Source organism: Pholcus phalangioides, unplaced genomic scaffold (genome assembly GCF_987345545.1).
Source record: "Pholcus phalangioides strain wild (caught in Gottingen) unplaced genomic scaffold, Ppha-v1.0 ptg000011l_1, whole genome shotgun sequence".
Taxonomy (NCBI): domain Eukaryota; kingdom Metazoa; phylum Arthropoda; class Arachnida; order Araneae; family Pholcidae; genus Pholcus; species Pholcus phalangioides.
Window position 1 is genome coordinate 39,169,790 of NW_028301604.1, and position 18,752 is coordinate 39,188,541.

An 18,752-nucleotide genomic window follows, 5' to 3' on the forward strand; every position below is an offset into this window, starting at 1 on the left:
ACATATTCCTCCATATCTTTATAACACCCAGGCCAAAAGAAATATCTCAAAAGCTTATCTTTTGATTTTGTAACTCCTACATGAGCCGAAGTGCTTTCATGGCAAAGTGCCTTAACACTATTTCTGAGTTCTATCGGTACTAGTAGTAGTTTTGTTATGTTTCCGAGGTGGTCCTCATGCATCTTAAACAACAGATTGTTTTCAAAAACATATGTTTTCTTCGCAGTAGGATTTACAGGCTTTTGGGCCAATGTAATCAATTCCCTTAAGGATTGACAGTCCTGCTGCATTTTAGACAGTTTCTTAGAACTAACCTTCAACAAAGACAATTCCTCAGCCCCTTCACTGATTTCTGGCAATTGAAGATTATCACTTTCGTCAACAATAATATCTGATAACAGACGATCATCACCTGCCTCTTCATTTTCTTGCACGCCTAAACAACTCTCCCCGAGAACTTCAACATTTTTCTCTTCTGGGATGATCCCCTTATTAAACTTTGCTTTCGTTTGAGCCCTTGTTTCTACGGCATTCAACGCCTCTGGGGACAAAAGACAAGGCTTCTCACACCCTTCCAATAATTCCGCCGTACGATTTCCTAAGAGATACCGCCCCTGATCTAATTCGTTTCTAATGACTGCTTCTTTGGTACATATTTTCCCAAAACTACCGCATAATTCAACATGTGTCAAGGGTAGGCACTTGGGATCAGGATCTAACGGCGTTTTAAGCCATATGTTTTCACCTGTCAACATATCAGGAGTGATAAGCTTCTCACAAACTATATCTATTGTGGCCCCCGAATCCCTCAAAATTTTCATAGGAATGCCATTTACTCTACCAAGTGTTGTATATGGGTCTAAAAGATCTTTTGACCCATCATTAACATAATTAACTGTACCCTCTGATGTCCGCTTCAATTTTGGGCAGTTCGGACGTAAATGCGATGGCGAAACACATTGATAGCATTTAAGGGACCTACGTTTCTCAAATTCTCTATGTTCTTGTTTTTGTAGATCTTTTTTCTCGTAGTGAGCAGATTTATTAGGGAACTTTTTATCTGCATATTGCCATCTATTATTGCTATACTTTTTGTCCTGAGGGTTTTTCGACCCTTCTCTTACATTCTCGTAAGCATCCAATTTTTCGGCCAAATCATAGGGAGTGATAATTTTCGCCCACTCATCAATATAATGCTCTCTTATTTCCGGTGGAACGCGCCTTTTTATTTGATCTGTGACCATCAATTTTTTTAACCCTTCAAAATCACTCACTTGCAAACCTTCCACCCACTCATCAAAATATTTAGAAAGTTCAAAAACGAAATCCCGCCACGGCTTGGCTGAATTTCTCTGATGTTTGACAAATTTTAATCGAAAATTTTCTGGGGTCATTTTGAACCTTTTTAGGAGAACCATTTTGATGTGTTCAAAGTTATCAAAATTTTCTTCTGATTCCTTTGCTATAAGTTGTACCACGTCGGGTGGTAAAAGAGCCAACATGGCTGATACCCACTTTTTTTTTTCTACCCCCACTCTTTTAGCTTGCCTTTCAAATAAAGCAAGAAACAACGCGATATCCATTTCCTTTTCATCGAACTTGGGGACAAGCTTTGTCGGCTCATAACTTCCCCCACCGCTTCTTATATCGAAATCCAAACAACCTCGACCCTCGTTTTTTATTGCTGCTTCTAAGCGTAGTTTCTCTAATTCAAACTCCCTTTCTTCCCTTTTTCTTTTTTCTTCTGCCTCTTCCTCCATTTGTTTTCTCGTGAATTCTTCTTTTTTCTGTTTCTCTTCTATTTCTTCCTGAAGTTTTCTCTTAGCTAATTCCTCCCTAGCCTCTCGCTCTTCGACAATATTAAAAAATTTCCCCTTAACAAACTCTTCTTCAAAATCTGCTGAATTCATAATCAGTCTTTTTAAATCCAAAATTCTCATCCTATCATTCACATTCTCCCCCAACTCTTCCGCTAACAACCTCAAATCTTCTTTTCTAGCTTTTGCAAGGAATGCCATAGCTGATAATATTAGTTATACAAACTAACTTCAAAATAAAAGTAATTCAGCTATTTTTCAAGAATAATCAAAATATACAATCTACCACAAATAAATAAAATCAACTGCGGTACATTTTGAACCGCAGTGCCTCAAAAAAAAAATTCGCCTTAATCATGGCACTTACCCCTTCGGACTTCGGAGAGACTTAGAACCTAACGAGATAATCTGATGATCCAACAATAACTATCACTGTCGCAAAAGTCACTGGGTGAAACTGCTGTTTACACACTACTCTACTTCAAGGCACTTATTGTTCTCCTGACGGAGCTGATGACCCAATTCCTCCAGAGTTCCGAGATTTATCCAGACGGCACTGATGAGTGAATATTTCCCTACGGCACGGATGACCGAATACGGCACGGATGGCCAAATCTCTCAGCGGCACGGATGGCCGGATTTCTCCACGGCACGGATGGCCAAATCGCTCAATGGCACTGACGACCAAATCTCTCAGCGGCACGGATGGCCGGATTTCTCCACGGCACTGATGACCAAATCTCTCAATGGCACTGATCACCAAATCTCTCAATGGCACTGATGACCAAATCTCTCAATGGCACTGATGACCAAATCTCTCAATGGCACTGATGACCAAATCTCTCAATGGCACTGATGACCAAATCTCTCAATGGCACTGATGACCAAATCTCTCAATGGCACTGATGACCAAATCTCTCAATGGCACTGATGACCATATCTTTCGACGGCACGGATGGCCGAATTCGAAACTCCTGTTGGAGACATCAACAGTCAAAAACTTTTACGAAGAGGAACATCAAAACGACGTGAAACACATCCAAACCGCTGCCACCAAATTTTTAGCTGTAGCGTAGTGGTGAACTCGTTTTTGCCAATGAGATAACAAATCATTATTCTTGATTAAATGATTTTTAATTTTAAATAACAATATATGTACATTCTACATTTTAGTTAAAATACTTTAGTGTCGACCACGTTGGTCGCACATCCATTCACTATCTCGGTTCGTCTCTCTCTGTCTAAGTTCTTATCTCTTGTTAGACGACGGCGTACTACCTCTACAGGAGCAGGTGTTTACAACCGGCAGATGTTTTGTCTGCACCCGCCGGGGCAGTCCACATAAGTTCAAGGGGTAGGATTCGATGGACGTCACACTGTATTGCTGATATGGTGGTGCGTTACTTATTGTGCTGTATTGCTGATATGGTGGTGCGTTACTTATTGTGCTGTATTGCTGATATGGTGGTGCGTTACTTATTGTGCTGTATTGCGTATCGTGGTGTATCACGTATGTATTGCGGTACATCGAGTATTCTGTGTATTTATCGAAATCAGAATGGGAAACTGGCAATGAATAACTATTTCGCAGGCATTTGCAGTGCCTGAGGAATATTTTGCTTTATAATTAAAGATGATGTGACTAATAGTTAGCTCCATTGGATGAGTTGGGGACGGGGGGTTTGGTCGCCTACTAATATAGAAGCAAATTGTTGGGAGTGGGGGGGGGGGGGTTGGACGCCGTAGGTTGTCAAGGGGGCTTAGCCCCCGTATTACGTTATATAAGTATTATTAATTTGTGTTCACATATTATATTCAATATATGTATGTATACTCGTATTTTATACACTCTATTCTTCGACAAAAAAATATTGTATTTCAGTCCGCACAATACATGTAATACGACTTCTTGTCGTGGAGCATGTAGAAATAAAATATTTTGTAAACCCCCCCCCCCCCCACACACACACACACACTCACGCACACACGACAACATATCGGCTTCTTAGGCTTTTTCAGTAGGAAGCTGAATAGGGCCAGTTTCTACTTGGTGTGGTACTTAGAAATATTGAACTCTACCTTATTCCGTTTAGGAACTTTATTCCCCAAAGATTCTATAGGTAAAACTTTCTTCTTGTAGAATTTACTCCACCAACCTTTAAAATCAACAGAGAAGTTTTCCTCGTGTGGTAAATTTGCAATTTTTACTTGATTGTGCTACCATCTTGGCATATTCTATTGACGAGTATATTCGATAACTCTTTCTTATGTGTCTCTCTATCAAACCAACGTTACGGTCGCAGGGGAGAAAACGATGACACCTGTTTTGGGTAATATTGGACAACCAATTGAAACTAGTGTCATCAGATATCGAATGACAGGGTTGTTGCGGTTTTGACCACCACTCGCATCCGAAAACAAATAGAGGGTTTTTGCAGTAGGAGGTATGTTATTAAAAATATATTCATCTTTATTTATTAATTTTTTCAATATTGCTTGGCCAAGGCCTATACAAAAGAATGCGGTGGTGAAGTTTGACAGAGACGATTGATGTTACTATCGTCTAAAATATATGACATCCATATTTGTTATGGGCTGACACTGATTTTGCCTGTTGTGGCGTTGTATTTGTACAAAGGAAATCAGAAACTGTTGTGCAATGTTTGACATGAGGTTGTTCCAGTCGGTTATTGTTCGAGAAAAGAAACTAAATTTGAATTTGGATGGTTCAATCTGTGGATTTAGAGAGATGCTTGGTCAGATTCGTTGTGCACTGTTTGGTAGATGAAGCAATCGTCTGCAAAGAATCTGATATGGCAATTGATGGAATTTGGGAGATCGTTAATATAAATCAAACAATAATGGCGAGAGGACCGAACCTCGGGGCGTGCCAGTTTTAACTTGGAGAAATGGGGAGTTCTGGCCCTTGAAGGAGACAAACTGACTACGGTTGGTAAGGAAAGCTTCCACTCACTTAAGCAGTTGAACACATAGGCCCCCAAGGTTTTGGAAGTTTATGGTGTAGAAGTTTATTGTGGGAGGCACCCTGTCAAAAGCTTTAGAGAAATCCAAGAAAATTACATCAGTTTGGACGTTTTTGTCGATACTGCTTGATAAATCAGGCATGAAAAGAGCTAATTGGGTAGTTACTAATAAAGATTGTGGAAAACCGTGTTGATTTGAGAAAAATAAGTTTATTGAATCAAGGTGTGTGAGCTGATTTCCTTGGCAACTATGTGCTCATAAAGCTTGCAGCAAGTAGAGGTGATAGCAACGGGTCTGAAATTAAAGGGATTTGAAAGAGAACCTGTGTGTGTGATTTATATATATATATATATATATATATATATGAATTGGGATAATCTTATTAATTTTCCAGTCAGAAGGCAAGATTGATGACTTTAATGAGATGTTGAAGATAATTAAAAGATAATTAGAAATTTCATCAGCGCAAAATTTCAGAATATCATTTGGGATCCCATCGGGTCCAGTAGACTGGGGTTTCAGTTTTTTTAAAAGGCTCAGAAGGCCTGCTTTAGAGAAGAAGACAGGACTAGTGTTGAATAATGAATCGGAAAAGGAGTACTGAAAGGGAGTGGGGTCAAAGTAAAAATCTGACGAAAAAGCCCGATTAAATTCTGTGGCGATATCAAGGTGAGAAGTATGGTCGATGTTATCAATTTTAAGGGAAGATGGGCCAGCTGACTCAGGACGATGAAAATTCCAAAATTTTGAGGGGTTAGTTTTAAGGTATTGGGGTAAAGAGTTAGTTAGGAAATGTGTTTTGTCATGTGTGGAGGCTGAGATCTTATTTCTGAGAGAAAAGGAGTTATTGAATTTAAGTTTGGCGACATTTCAGCGAATTTTTCTTTTTAAATGAATAATATCACGAAAGATCCAGGGGTTAAAGATACATTTTAAAGAGGTATCTTTGATGGGAACAGAGGCTTTGCATTTCTCGTTAACCCATTTGCATCATAAGCGTATATAAGCGCGGACATTTCCTCGTCATTATCACAAAAGCGCAGATATGCGTGATAGTTTTTTATCCATAAGAACAAAACACTAGAGCACTATCATACTGTATAAAACTATTAAATTTAATTTTTCATATTATTTTCAATGTATATCTTCATTGATCTAAGTAAAATTATAAATTCTTTGTGTACGCCATTTTGTTTTTCTCTTTTTCTCATTTTGAAATATTTCTAACTTTATACAATAAAAAGATTTCGGTGATATGAGACAATTTTCCACTTTTTGCGAATGATGCAAATGGGTGATACGCTGATGTTTCAGTTTTCGTGTCGCGAAGGTAGAAATTATACAACTACTGTTGTCTTATATAAAAACTTCCTGTAAAGGTACATGTGATAAAGGGATGTTTTGCATGTAGTCGAAGTAAATACAGGCAACATCGTCTTGTGTTTTGCACATCTCGCTAACTTCTTTCATTTTGTTGTAAATGTTTTTCGCTTTGCGTTTATACAGTAACAACTCCACAGCAGCCACGCGTTTTGCATTTTCATTGAAAAAATTGCTACTTAGCTTTTTGCCCAGTTCCTCATATATAACACACACATATTTTTGAGGTCGGCCAAACGCATTGACAAATTTCCAGTAAAATACTTGAGATAAAATCAATAACTAAGATCTTGGTATTTTTGACAGAATAAGAAATATTTAGGTATTTAATATTCCCATTTGCAGAGTGAGCTTGCTTCACAGGAAAAGATTCAATATGTTCATTAATTTTTTCACAAATTTCTTCTAGAATAGATTTAATTCTAGAGCCTTCGCTCTTACATCTGCAACACTAAAGTGAAAGAACACAGAACAATCTGTGTCAACAAAACAACACTTGAATCACAATGGAATTCTGGGATTGCCGGTATTTCACTGAATGACCACGTAGTAATGCTAGCGCAGATGTTTTGAAAAAGGCATGAGTTCAGGACTGATGCCCCTTTCAATACAAACAATAAATTCAGTTGCCTACTAGAACCATGCTAAACATTTGATTGGTACTGTTTTCATACAAAAGGTTACCAAACAGAACGGTGTGCCTACAGAACGTAAGAACACTCATAACTCATTTTCGAAAAAATGTGACTGATGCCCTTTTCCAAACAACTGATTCAATTTTAGTGCTTGACAAAAATTAAAGGGAAAAATTAATTTTCAACAATTAAAAAAAATAGCTATAAATAATTTGTTTTTCAAAGAAATCTTTCAAACTAAAATTTCCAGAACTTCCTTAATAATGAATTTTAGAATGATTTTTAGAAACCCGTTTCTTATTGCCATTACCAATGTACAGTATTTTTAATATTACAGGCGTAAATGTAGTTTTTAGTTTTTGAAAAATGAGCCGCTATTGTTCACGAAATTATTATTATTAATTAATAACTATTATATTTTTTTCGTCTGATTTTAGGCAGAAAGAAAATTACAGGAGAACAAAATTTCGGTGAGTGATTTGTTTGAATGCAAAACACGCATTACGACATCCTTATGTGGTATTGACTTCACATGTACGATACTAATTTGATTTTATTCATTTTAATGCTCAGTAGGAGAGATAAATATAAGATATTGAAGGTATCCGACTACCTTTCTTGTCACTTTTGTTTAAGGGGTCTCATACCCATGGCCCCCACATCCTGTAGCGGGGCCCCTAGGCTTTGATCTTTTTCGGCCCCTCGGTCAGACTTTTAACGGGCCCTTTCTGTAGTTAATTTATAGCGTGAAAAAGCAAAAAGAATAACCGTCCCGGGCCCCAGGGTTACAGCCCTGTCAGCCCCCCCCCCCAATGTGGGGGCCATGCTCATACCCTTTAATAAGGGGGAAACTGAAGCTCTAGTTGAAATATTATTAAAAATACTATTTATAACCACTGATTTATTAGAAACGTTTTTCACATATTTTCGATTAAATATGCTGTCTTATGCCAGTATAAAATTTTACATAGCTTTTTAATACTTAATCTCTTAATTCCTTTAATTTTTCAAAAAAATTCATTAAAAATAACTTGCGCGCATGATAAAATGACATATCACTATAACCACACAAAATTGGAATTAAAATGAAGAAAACAGTCCCTTTTTCATAAAATGAACTAAAAGGTTGAAATTTCATTGACTCTTTCTTATATAAAATTTCATTTAAATTTTACAAAATTCAGAAAAAATGATTTGTTTAAATCAAATATTTATGTATGGATATGAAATCTTTTAGTTCATTTTATCTTTATATCAATGCAAATAAAAGTGCCAATTTTTTTTAAATCGGTTTATTATTTTTTGAGTTACCATGCGCACGTGGTTGAAAATTGTGATTTTCAGAAATCGCAAAGAACATAAAAAACGCACAATAACCCTTGTTTACATTTTATTTTTTAACATAAGCCGGTTTAAACATAAGGTTTAATTAAGGTGGGATTTTTGCATGCCGTTTTCAGTAAGAAATCCAGTGAAAGCCAAAGTTTTCGATAGGCTAAAAAAATTGATTTTTTGATGCGCCATTATAAAATGGTGGCAGAAAACCTACACCACTCTTTCCTTGGGCATAATATACTCACCAAATTATCACTAAACCACTACTCATTTGACGGCTCATTAACTGCTGCGTTGCAGACCTAAAATCATGCCAAAATGAATGCAAACCATCAAGATTTATTTTTCCTTTTTTTTATCGGAGAATACCTATGATGAGTCCAAGGCAGCGGTTCTCAACCGGTGCTCCGCGGAACCCTAAGAACTCCGTCTGAACTCCCAGGGGCTCCGCGGTCGCTCGAGGAAAATAATAAAAAACGAGTAAATTAAAAAAAATAATTATTAATATTTTTGAATAATAAAAATAAGTCAGTAACTTTGATGAATAAATAAAAAATAGGCCTACACAGGGCTACACCATAGAAATTATATACCGGTTTTTGTTTCAAAGTTAACCTGTGTGTGGTATCATGTTTCTTTATTTTCTCTTTCTTTGAATATGAAACACATTTTTTCCCTCCCTAGCGGAAATTCACCAATAGTCGAAGATTACTGATCATATCAAGGGAAAAGAGATTATTCTAGTTCGATTTTCTTTCAAAAGCCCGCTCCTCCCCACCTTGAAATCTGACTGTACAATTTTCATTTGTTTTTATTGTTATTACCTGTGTAGTTTGTATTTTTATTCTTCCTGTATTATTGTGGTATCAGTTTTAACAGAGTTTTAGCAAGAATTCATTAGGAGTGAACATTTAATTTATAAAGAAATAAATATACACGAGTGCGTATTTACATATTTATTTAAATTTGTTTTTACTGTACTGTGTCGCATATGTATAAAGTACTTTCATATGGTAACTATGTAAATCATGAGCCTTCTACAGTTAAGTGACACAGCATGAAATATAGTGTTACGAAAATTAGGTCTTTTCGTAATTTGTTAAAAACCCCTCAAACTTGGCAAAGAGAAAGGTGAAGGTGCAACGTCAAACATCACGAAGATTAATTTTCTGTCCATCCGGTGGCGCCGCCAACTTGGAAACTGTAAAACGGATTTTTTTAGACTATTCGTTTTTCTCGGGGATTCGACCGTGCCTATAAATAGTGAGGCGATTACAATGAAAGAGTGTTGAAACTTTATCCTTAATGCTAGATTGTGAATAATTGTAAATAACTGTTTTCGTTGAATAAATCTGTGACGTACTGAATTGCTTCATCCTCTGATCATTTCAAGGACTTGAGACATTATCAGGAACAATTTGGCGTCAGGAGAGGAGTATTTTAAGGACTGGGATGAAGAAAACTAGGGGATGGAAATAGAGACGAGATGCGAGAACAGCTGAACCAACTGATGTCTGTGATGGGACAGATGATGATCAACTCCTCCATCGCTGAAGTCAAAGAGACTGTGGCCACTGTGAGGGGAGACATCGTCATAGCTGGAGTGAAGGAAAAGAACTCTCTCAAGAAATGAATGTCATTACTGAATAGGTGAATGCTGTCGACGATAAGCTCTCAAAAAGGATACTTAAGCTCAAGAAGAAAATCCAAGAGCCAACGTCTTGCGGATGCCCAACTTCTCTTGCCAGCCATAGCTGACGTCAACCGGATGGGACTATGCTCAACAAGGCCTTCCATCTACCGGCCGCACTCCGAGGTGAATCCGCCGAGGTTTTACAGACCCTCGCCGCTTAAGATCGATCCAGCAATGCAGCTCTGATGCTTGATCAGCCCTCAGCTCATCAATTGAGCTGAGGTTCGGTGAAAATTACCTCAAGGATTTCCACCGGCAGCAGCTGAGGACCAAGCAGCAGAAAGCTGGCGAAACATTGCAAGAGCTGGCCATGGACATTGAGAGGCTCTCGCAGTTGACGTATCCCGATTGCCCCCCCCCCCCGGACTTCAGGGATGGGGACTGAACCTGCAGAGCTTCGTTGACTCCGTCAATTCAGCAGGCGTTGTGTCTGGGAGAATACAAGGACGTGAAGAGTGCTCTGGTCTACGCTATGAAGTTCGAAGCCGCCCATCAAGCTTCAAGGAGAGAGCGACATTGGTGATGTGGCGGAGGACGTTACGTCGGGATTCATTAGAGAATTAAAAGAACTCCTCAAAAGTGCCAAAAACGACCAAGGAAATGGGAAAGACAGGCCCTTGTGTTTTGGAGGTGCAATGAGGTGGGTCACCTGCGAAGATCCTGCCCCTTGACAGTTCCCAAGAGAGAGGACACCTTCCATAGCTCCGAGCCGTTAAACTGAACAGCGGCCATCTCGCGGGCAGAGGTCGCTGCAAGGAGCAGCTGCCCCATCAAGTGTCTACCCCAAACCAAACATGGCCCCTGCTCTGTCCCTTGCGGGATATAAGCAGGATATAACCTTGCGGCTGGGCCATGCTGGAAAAACACTCCCGGTATCCACGCCCAGCAGGCATTTCGATGCAAGAGCCGCAGGGTCCAACCCCCAGAGCACCCCGCCGTTTTGTTGAAGATGGCTTCATCTTCCTGTTCCTGCAGTTCATTGTCATTGTGAACTATGTTGGTTGTGTTCGATGGGTTGTATTTGGCCAATTCAAACATTTTCTTCTGAATAGAGGTCAATATTGGTTTTGATCCATCCTTATGTGTCCCTTTGTCTAAATGTTGAGTGGCCTCTCGTGAGTGCACGTTATCTCTCTTTGCTCTCCCAATATCTTTTTGTGGTAGGGATTCAAAGGTTTTTGTTTTCTCCCTTTTCTTTCCATCTCTTTGGGGAAGAGATTGTGAAGAGATAGCAAGTCGGTTGATTTCGTTCTGCTCAGAGTTAGGAGGATTGAGATCAATACAAGACAGCGATAGAGCACTCTCTCCAGTCCATTGAACCAACAAGACAGAACCATGTGGCTGTCCTCATCCTGCGACACACGTCCATCCATTCCCATCACCGCACCTTGTCCCTTACTACCCATCGGTTGATGGGTACGGGGATCAAGTCCCCTGTCCCAGTCCCTCCGGCCGCCGGTGTCTATCATTCTGGAAAGAGATCATTTTATGCGCATATACATACACACACACATATATATATATACATACGCAACAAAACACAGTATATGGAAATAAGACCGGAGTTACAAGTGGAAGATTGACATTGAGTTACCACGCAGGGCAATCAATGGCAAACATCACAGTTACGGGAGGGTGAATGGTACAAAAGCAATTGTAGAATATTGTTCATGTTCAGTTGTTTTGAGAATATTCTTTCTCCTCAAACATCAAAGTCCCAATTAGAATGGTAAATTTGATTCGGCAACGGGAATTCTGAAGAAAGTTGGTCACTGAATGTTATACGATACATGTCATGATATAACTTATATTTGTACAAAATAGAAAATTGAAAAGAAAAAATGTGAAAAAAAAATGAATAGACATATTTAACTTTTTGAATACAAAAAAAAGAAAAAAAAAGGATAAATAAGAAAAAAATATGACAAAAACACACACACACGCTTATATAGGGTTTGGCAATGGAAATTCTGAAGAAACTTCACTGTCCAGTTAAAAAAAATATATATATTATAAAACAAGCATGGAAACGCCAGGACTTCATTGTTCGTTTGTATGGGTTTAGTCCAGTTATGAATGGCTTTTGTGGTTTTATGGCTCGAAATCAGAGTCTGAAAAAGAATCTGATAAATAGTCAGCTCCACCTTCTGTCTGTTGTACCACGGGTCTTGGGAAAATCAGTTCATCCTCATGTTCTTCTATATAGTTAATAAGTCTCTTAATCTTGTTGTGTGTGTTTGGATTTTTGTACGTATTATTTTTCCAAGTCTGCATATCACTAGATGGGTCTGATACATGGAAGTTTGCTGTAAGTGGACAGACTGTAGCGTAGTGAAAGGCTGTGCCCTCTCCTCCGCACTTGCACCTGTCAGTCCGCCGGTGGAATCTTGCTAAGTATGTTGGAAATGGACCTTGTTCTGAAAAGAAAAGGATCATCTCTCTGGTCCATCTCCTCATCTTACTTTTGACCGTAGGTAAGAGGGCGAAGATTTTTCTACCTGCTTTTCTTTCATTTGTCCATCTATGTTGCCATCTAGTGTGCATCTCTTCCAGCAGAATTTTATTAGCCCAGGATCTTGGTAGGAAGAGGGAAAAGTCTGATGATTCTCTCGTTGTTGCAGCTTTAGCTAATGCGTCAGCTTGTTCATTACCCACAACGCCCGCATGGGCTTTAACCCATGCTAGCCTGAGCATTGGGTTTTTACAAAGCTCTGATCTAATCTGTCTTGCCAACAAGTGTCCCGAGAGAGGGTTTTTAATTGCATGTAGAGAGGAGAAGGAGTCGGTGAATATCATTGTTTTTTCCCTTAGTTCTGTCGCTTTCTTACATGCCATATGAATGGCAAAGAGTTCTGATTGAAATACTGAATTATGTTCATTGAGTTTGCATGACCACTGGCAAATTATTACTTCATTTCTGCAGATAAGAAATGCTGCTGCCACATTATGTTCTGACTTAGAGCCATCTGTGAAAGCTAGCAGTTCGTTGGTGTCCCCATATGTCTCGATGTCCGATGTTGATGTAGTTATTTGGTGGTCTGCTGGACTTACAGCAGGGTGTTGTGTCCAGCCGGTTAATTTTTTCTGGAATTGCAGATGCCCTAGGCTATTGTCAACAGAGAGAAGGATGTTTTTCCCATTTCTAAGAAGAAGACCCTTCTTTGCTTCGTATTCAACGAAAAATCTGAGAGGAGGGAGGCCTGCGATAGTCTGCAGAGCGTTAGTTGGTGAAGTTGAATATGCCTTTAAGATGTATAGAAGACAACCCCTTTGAATTGAGTCCAGTTTACGTCCTTGCGCCTCTGTGAGGTGATTTCCCCAAACCACGGCTCCGTATACGATTATTCTCTGTGCTACTGTGAGGTAGAGAGAGAGTGCGTCTCATGGATGCATTAATTCCCCACTTTTTCTCTGTAGAACACCAGAGTTTTGGAAGGAGAATGTTGATTTTGTTGGAGATTTCCGCGATGTGGTTTTGCCAGCTCAAGCGTTCATCAAAGATGACCCCAAGTATCTTGACTTGGCTTTTTTTCTTGATGAAATGTTCACTAATTTTGATCGAAGGAGGTCTTTTCGCGGATATCCAGAGGAAATTGGTTTTTTCCGCTGATAATTGAAGGCCATGATGTTCCAACCATTTACTGATCTCGTTATGAACTGTTGTTGCTTGTTTTCCTGTTCTCTCTACCGCTGGGCCAGAAACCATAACCGTAATGTCGCCGCTGTGGTGGTCGAGTGGTCACAATGACGGACTCGCATCGCGGGGACCCGGGTTCGAGCCCCACCGTCACCACAGTGGTGGTCGACTGAAGTTGGTTTTCTGTGGTTCCCAACTTCAAGGCGCAAATGCGAGTCGATCTCCCCGTTAAAAAGTCTCGCCACAGAGAGCAACAGTCCTACAAACTGTACAGATATTCAGTCATTACACTTCACTCACTTCACTTCTGAGATATAGATGGCAGCACTAAAAAAAAAAAAATCATACACAACACTAGATACACGCTCTGACTGTTAGGTACACATACTTACACTTCCGGCACAACTCACTAGGTAGTAAATTGCCCATGGCGATAGACCTGAGTTGTGCTCGGCTTTATAAAAAAAAAAAAAACCGTAATGTCATCGGCATAGGCCTGGACCCGAACGTTATTTGGCCATTGTACTTGCAGGAGATCATTGAGGAAGAGGTTCCACAATAGAAGTCTTGAGCAGGAACCCTGAGGGCACCCCCTCGTCATTCTATGTTGCACAGGTCCTTCCGGCGTATTCATCTGTACCACTCTGTCTTGAAGGATGTTGATCATCATTTCTGCTAGATTTGATGGGATTGGAAGAGCATGTAATTTATTGTTGATGATGTTATGATTAATATGATCAAAGGCTCCCTGTATGTCGAGTGTGATGATGACCACGTCGTGTTTTTTCTCTCTTTGTCGTTGAATCTCACTCTTGATTGCCATTAAAGCTTGTTCCGTTGACTTTCCGTGGCGGAAGCCATATTGATGTGGGTCATGACATTTGATCGGTCCAGAAAAAAGGTGATACTTTGGCAGATCAATTTTTCGAGAAGTTTGCCAAATGTAGAAAGAAGATGAATAGGTCGGTACGAGTTGGGAAATGAAAGGTCTTTATATTTCTTAAGGAAGAACAGAACATTACTTATTTTGAAGTGACGAGGAAAAAATGAAAAGTAAAGACATTTATTGAAGAGCCTTGTGAATAAATCCGGAAAACGTTTTAGTAGGGCCAGCATGAGGATATTATTTATTGCATCTAATCCTGGTGCTTTCTTTTTATTCAGAAAGGATGCTATTCGCCAAATTTCTGAAAAAGTAATCTTTTTGTCATCCAAGCTGGGGATGGAAATTCGTCTTGAATGAGGATTAGAGATATTAAAAGTATTGTTTGGCAGGTTCTGTTCCTCTGGGAAGAAAAGTTGCAGTTGCTTTCTTGCCTGTTCCCGGATTTGTAGATTTTCATCTTGGTTCGTTTGTACAAAAATTTGCGGCGAGGAAGATGAAGCTTGCTTAACTGTGGCCTTGTAGAATCGTCCATATGGGTCTGTAGCTAATGTACAGAATTCTTTCCAAGACTCTTTTTTTGTTTTACGGATGAGTTTCGAGTACAGGGCTCTATTCCTGTAGAATATGATCCGAAGGGTTTCTCTGTTATTGTCGTTTGCCTTCAGGAATTTTCTCTTGCTTGCTCTTGCTTTCCTTCTTGCAACCTCCAATTCTTTGCACCACCAGTTGTCATAGAATATTTTTCTCGGGCGGGAGATAAGAAGGTATTTATTACCATGATGTTAAATTGTTTCAAATAACTTGTCTGTCGCCTGATCATGCTGATCAACATTCGAAGCGGCCTGGATATCCTGCATGTTGATATGGACATCATTTTCCATAGCACCAAGGAACTTTAGAATGCGACGTTGTGAATTTGAGAATTTATTGGAGAAACAGGGTGTAGGGGGTTCCTGGAGGGTTATTTCGATGTAGAAATGGGGGCTATGGGCTACATCATGTTGTAACACCCTCCACGAGATGTTATCCAGAGGGGGAACACAGTTGGACATAGTGACATCTGGGGCTCCCGTAGCTCCACAATGTTCATATGTTATCGATTTGTTATTATGTATTATCAGGTGATTTGCTCGTGAGAAGTCGAGCATTGTCCAGCCTCTAGAATTATTATCACTGTAACCCCAGCTCTGATGATGAGCGTTTAGATCTGCCGAAATCGAAATCGGAGATTCTTTGGCAATTCCGCAGATGTAATTAAGTTCCTGAATGGTGTGTTCTAATTTTTGAGCTGGGGATGAATAAGCAGAGACCAAGATGACTTCTCCTTTGAGAGTATTGATTTTGGTGGCCACAGTTATCCAAAACTGTGAATGTAGCTCCAATTATGTTCTTGTTTGTGAAAACTATTGCTGCCTTCTCATTGTTCGAAACCCATTTTTGCCAGTATGATGGAATTTCACGCAATTTACCATTTTTAACAAGTGGTTCCTGAAGAAGCAGAACGTCCCATGAGTTCTTTGTAGCTTTGAGAGGAATGAGTGCCATAGCGTTCTTACATTTGTTAGCGTTAAATTGTAGAATCTTTAGCATGTTGACCAGACGTAAGAAAACTTGAATTTTGAATTTTAGATGAAACGGGGTAATTAGTTAAAGTCTTTGTTAAGGGTATATAAGTTGAACTTTAACTTGAAGTTATTGGCCACTTCTTCTTGGATGGCCTGGAGTGCAGCTTTCGTTTGGCATAGGATGGAAATTCCATTCTCATGGATTTTAACGTTGATGACTTTGTCATCCAAAAATGAATACCACAGCTGTTCCATTAAATCTTCTTTGATTTTCCTGTTGAGGTTGTATTCTGGTTGAGTAAAGAGAGTTTGTAACCAGAGATCGTTTGGGACGTTCTTTCTATAAGATGAAAGGGATCTCTGATCCATACTTCTCCTTGAAGCACCCGCAGTTCGACTAGGCTGATATTTAACAGTGTTATTGCCAACAAATGGTGTTCTTGATTTGCCAAAGGGACCAGAATTGGAAAATTTATTTTGGGTCGTTCTTGTGCGGATGTTTTGGAGGTTGTGATTGACTTCCGTAGAACGTCCATCTTGTTGTTGATACCAGTAATTTCGAGGTATCGGTTTCCTGATGATTTGGCGAAATTGTTGTCTTGTCTTTTTCTTTTTGAATTTTGAAGCAGCCACTGTCCATGTTTTCCATGTTTTGTTGAAGATGGCTTCATCTTCCTGTTCCTGCAGTTCATTGTCATTGTGAACTATGTTGGTTGTGTTCGATGGGTTGTATTTGGCCAATTCAAACATTTTCTTCTGAATAGAGGTCAATATTGGTTTTGATCCATCCTTATGTGTCCCTTTGTCTAAATGTTGAGTGGCCTCTCGTGAGTGCACGTTATCTCTCTTTGCTCTCCCAATATCTTTTTGTGGTAGGGATTCAAAGGTTTTTGTTTTCTCCCTTTTCTTTCCATCTCTTTGGGGAAGAGATTGTGAAGAGATAGCAAGTCGGTTGATTTCGTTCTGCTCAGAGTTAGGAGGTATTATTGAGATCTGCACTATATACACAGATTGTCTGCACTGAGTCTGTACAGTATATGTTGTATCTTGTTGGACATTCAGTTGGGAATTTCCCAGGATTTCGTCTTGTGCAGAATTAGGATGTATTGCTGAATTTTGTACTTTGTCTACGAGTTGTTTATCCTGGGTCTGTACTATAAATGTTGCATCTTGTTGATCGTTCAGTTGAAAATTTCTAGGATATTCTTGGACCTCGTCTGTTGTTTGTGTTGCTTGGTCTTGATGTTTTGTTTCCTCATTGTGCGTTCCGATGGCCCAAATATTGATAATTTCCAAGAGTTTTTCAGCTCTTTTTCTCTGAAGAGTGGGGATCCCAAACCTGAAATTTTTCCCTTCTCTAGTGGAATGTCTGAAGATTTGAGTCAGCTCCCGGAAGATATCCTGGATGTTGAATACGCCTTTTATGAATGTTTTAGGCGGAGGTACGTCCAACTGGTTCGTGTCAGTGGAATCCCTAGACGTGGTGGTTCGTGGTTCCTCCGTCTCAAGGGTTTGTGTGGTAACGTTGCTCCGTCTTTCCTGTTTTTGTTTCTTCCCATTGCTCTTGGTTGATTTAAGACTCTTCTCCTGGGTCTCTTGTTGAAGGATCTTACTGTTGTGTAAAAGAAAGTCTTTGAATGATTTATCTATTTGTTCTGTTGCCGTCTCTCAGTCTTCCTCCTGGTTAGCACTGTTCTTTTCCATATGATTATTAGTATTCATGTCCGCGTCGTCTTTTGAATTGTAAAGAGGAGACACTGAGAAGAATTTGGAAGGGAAAACTTGTGAATTGATCGAGTCAATCGGCTGAGTATCGTCCGTTGTACATTCTTGGATGGGGATGTTAGCAAAGATATCCATGGGCTCCATGGTTGAATTCCCCTGTCCAATTTTTTCTCGTTCGTTGTGTGCTGAGGCTCCATCAATTAGTTCCTGTAAAATGACTGCTATTTCATTTTTTCCACGGCTTCCATTGTCCTCTTGTGGGGTAGAGTGACATCTATCATCTAGATTGATGAGGTCTTGAATCATTGTTGATTCTCTCGGAGTTGTGCAGTTGAGTTCTCTAATTGTAGTGTCATTATAAACAATATCAGAGATCTTTATTTCCCGTTGGGATGGTATATTTGGTGTTTTCAGAGATTCTAGATTTTTTGTATCCTCCTTGATACTCCGATTGATTCTGTGATGATTCTGTGATTATTCTCTGAGTCTGTGGAAGAACCAATCGTAATCTTCAACGTCGGAGTGAAGTCTTCCTTAGTATCCCCGTCATCCATTAGGTTTTGATGAGTTTTCCTATATTCCAGGGTTAGAGTTGTGTTGACCACGAGATCGCCATTACGAAGAAAAACTGTTTATTTCTTCATCGTAACTTTAAAAGACTCGTAACTCATCAACCGATGGACCGAATCACAAAAATAATACACTGAAATAATCATTATGCATTCGCCTCACTTTTAGTAAGATTATTTGAGTTGACAGATCTCGAAAACTTTAAAATTCCAGTGAAACAGCGGAGCGCGCTTACACACACCCCATCAGCATCCACTCCCTCTTGCCATTTTTCATCAAGTGTCTACCGTATCTTGCAGCTGAGCGGCGGAGACTGTGGAATGTACGTCGAAGGTGAAATTGACGGATTTCTTTGCCGGATGGTCATCGACACCGAGGCCAATGTGAGCATCGTCTGGACCGATTTGGCTCAAAAATTCCGACAACGACTCCTGTACGTGGCACCTTCCCTGACGCTACAGACCGTTACCGGGGACAAGATCACCGCTCATGGGAAGATGGAAGCCTCGGTGAAATTCGCTGCG

General features: G+C 39.6%; 1 protein-coding gene across 5 annotated transcripts in view; it reads left to right on the plus strand.

The window, feature by feature from the left end:
* Window positions 1-18,752, plus strand: part of sev (receptor protein-tyrosine kinase sevenless) — a 1,896,734-nt gene that overhangs the window by 252,045 nt on the left and 1,625,937 nt on the right. For all 5 annotated transcript variants that reach the window (XM_089239534.1, XM_089239532.1, XM_089239533.1 and 2 more), the window contains one exon: window positions 7,255-7,287. In XM_089239534.1, the coding sequence (XP_089095660.1) occupies window positions 7,255-7,287 (33 nt within the window). The remainder of the gene's footprint in view (window positions 1-7,254; window positions 7,288-18,752) is intronic.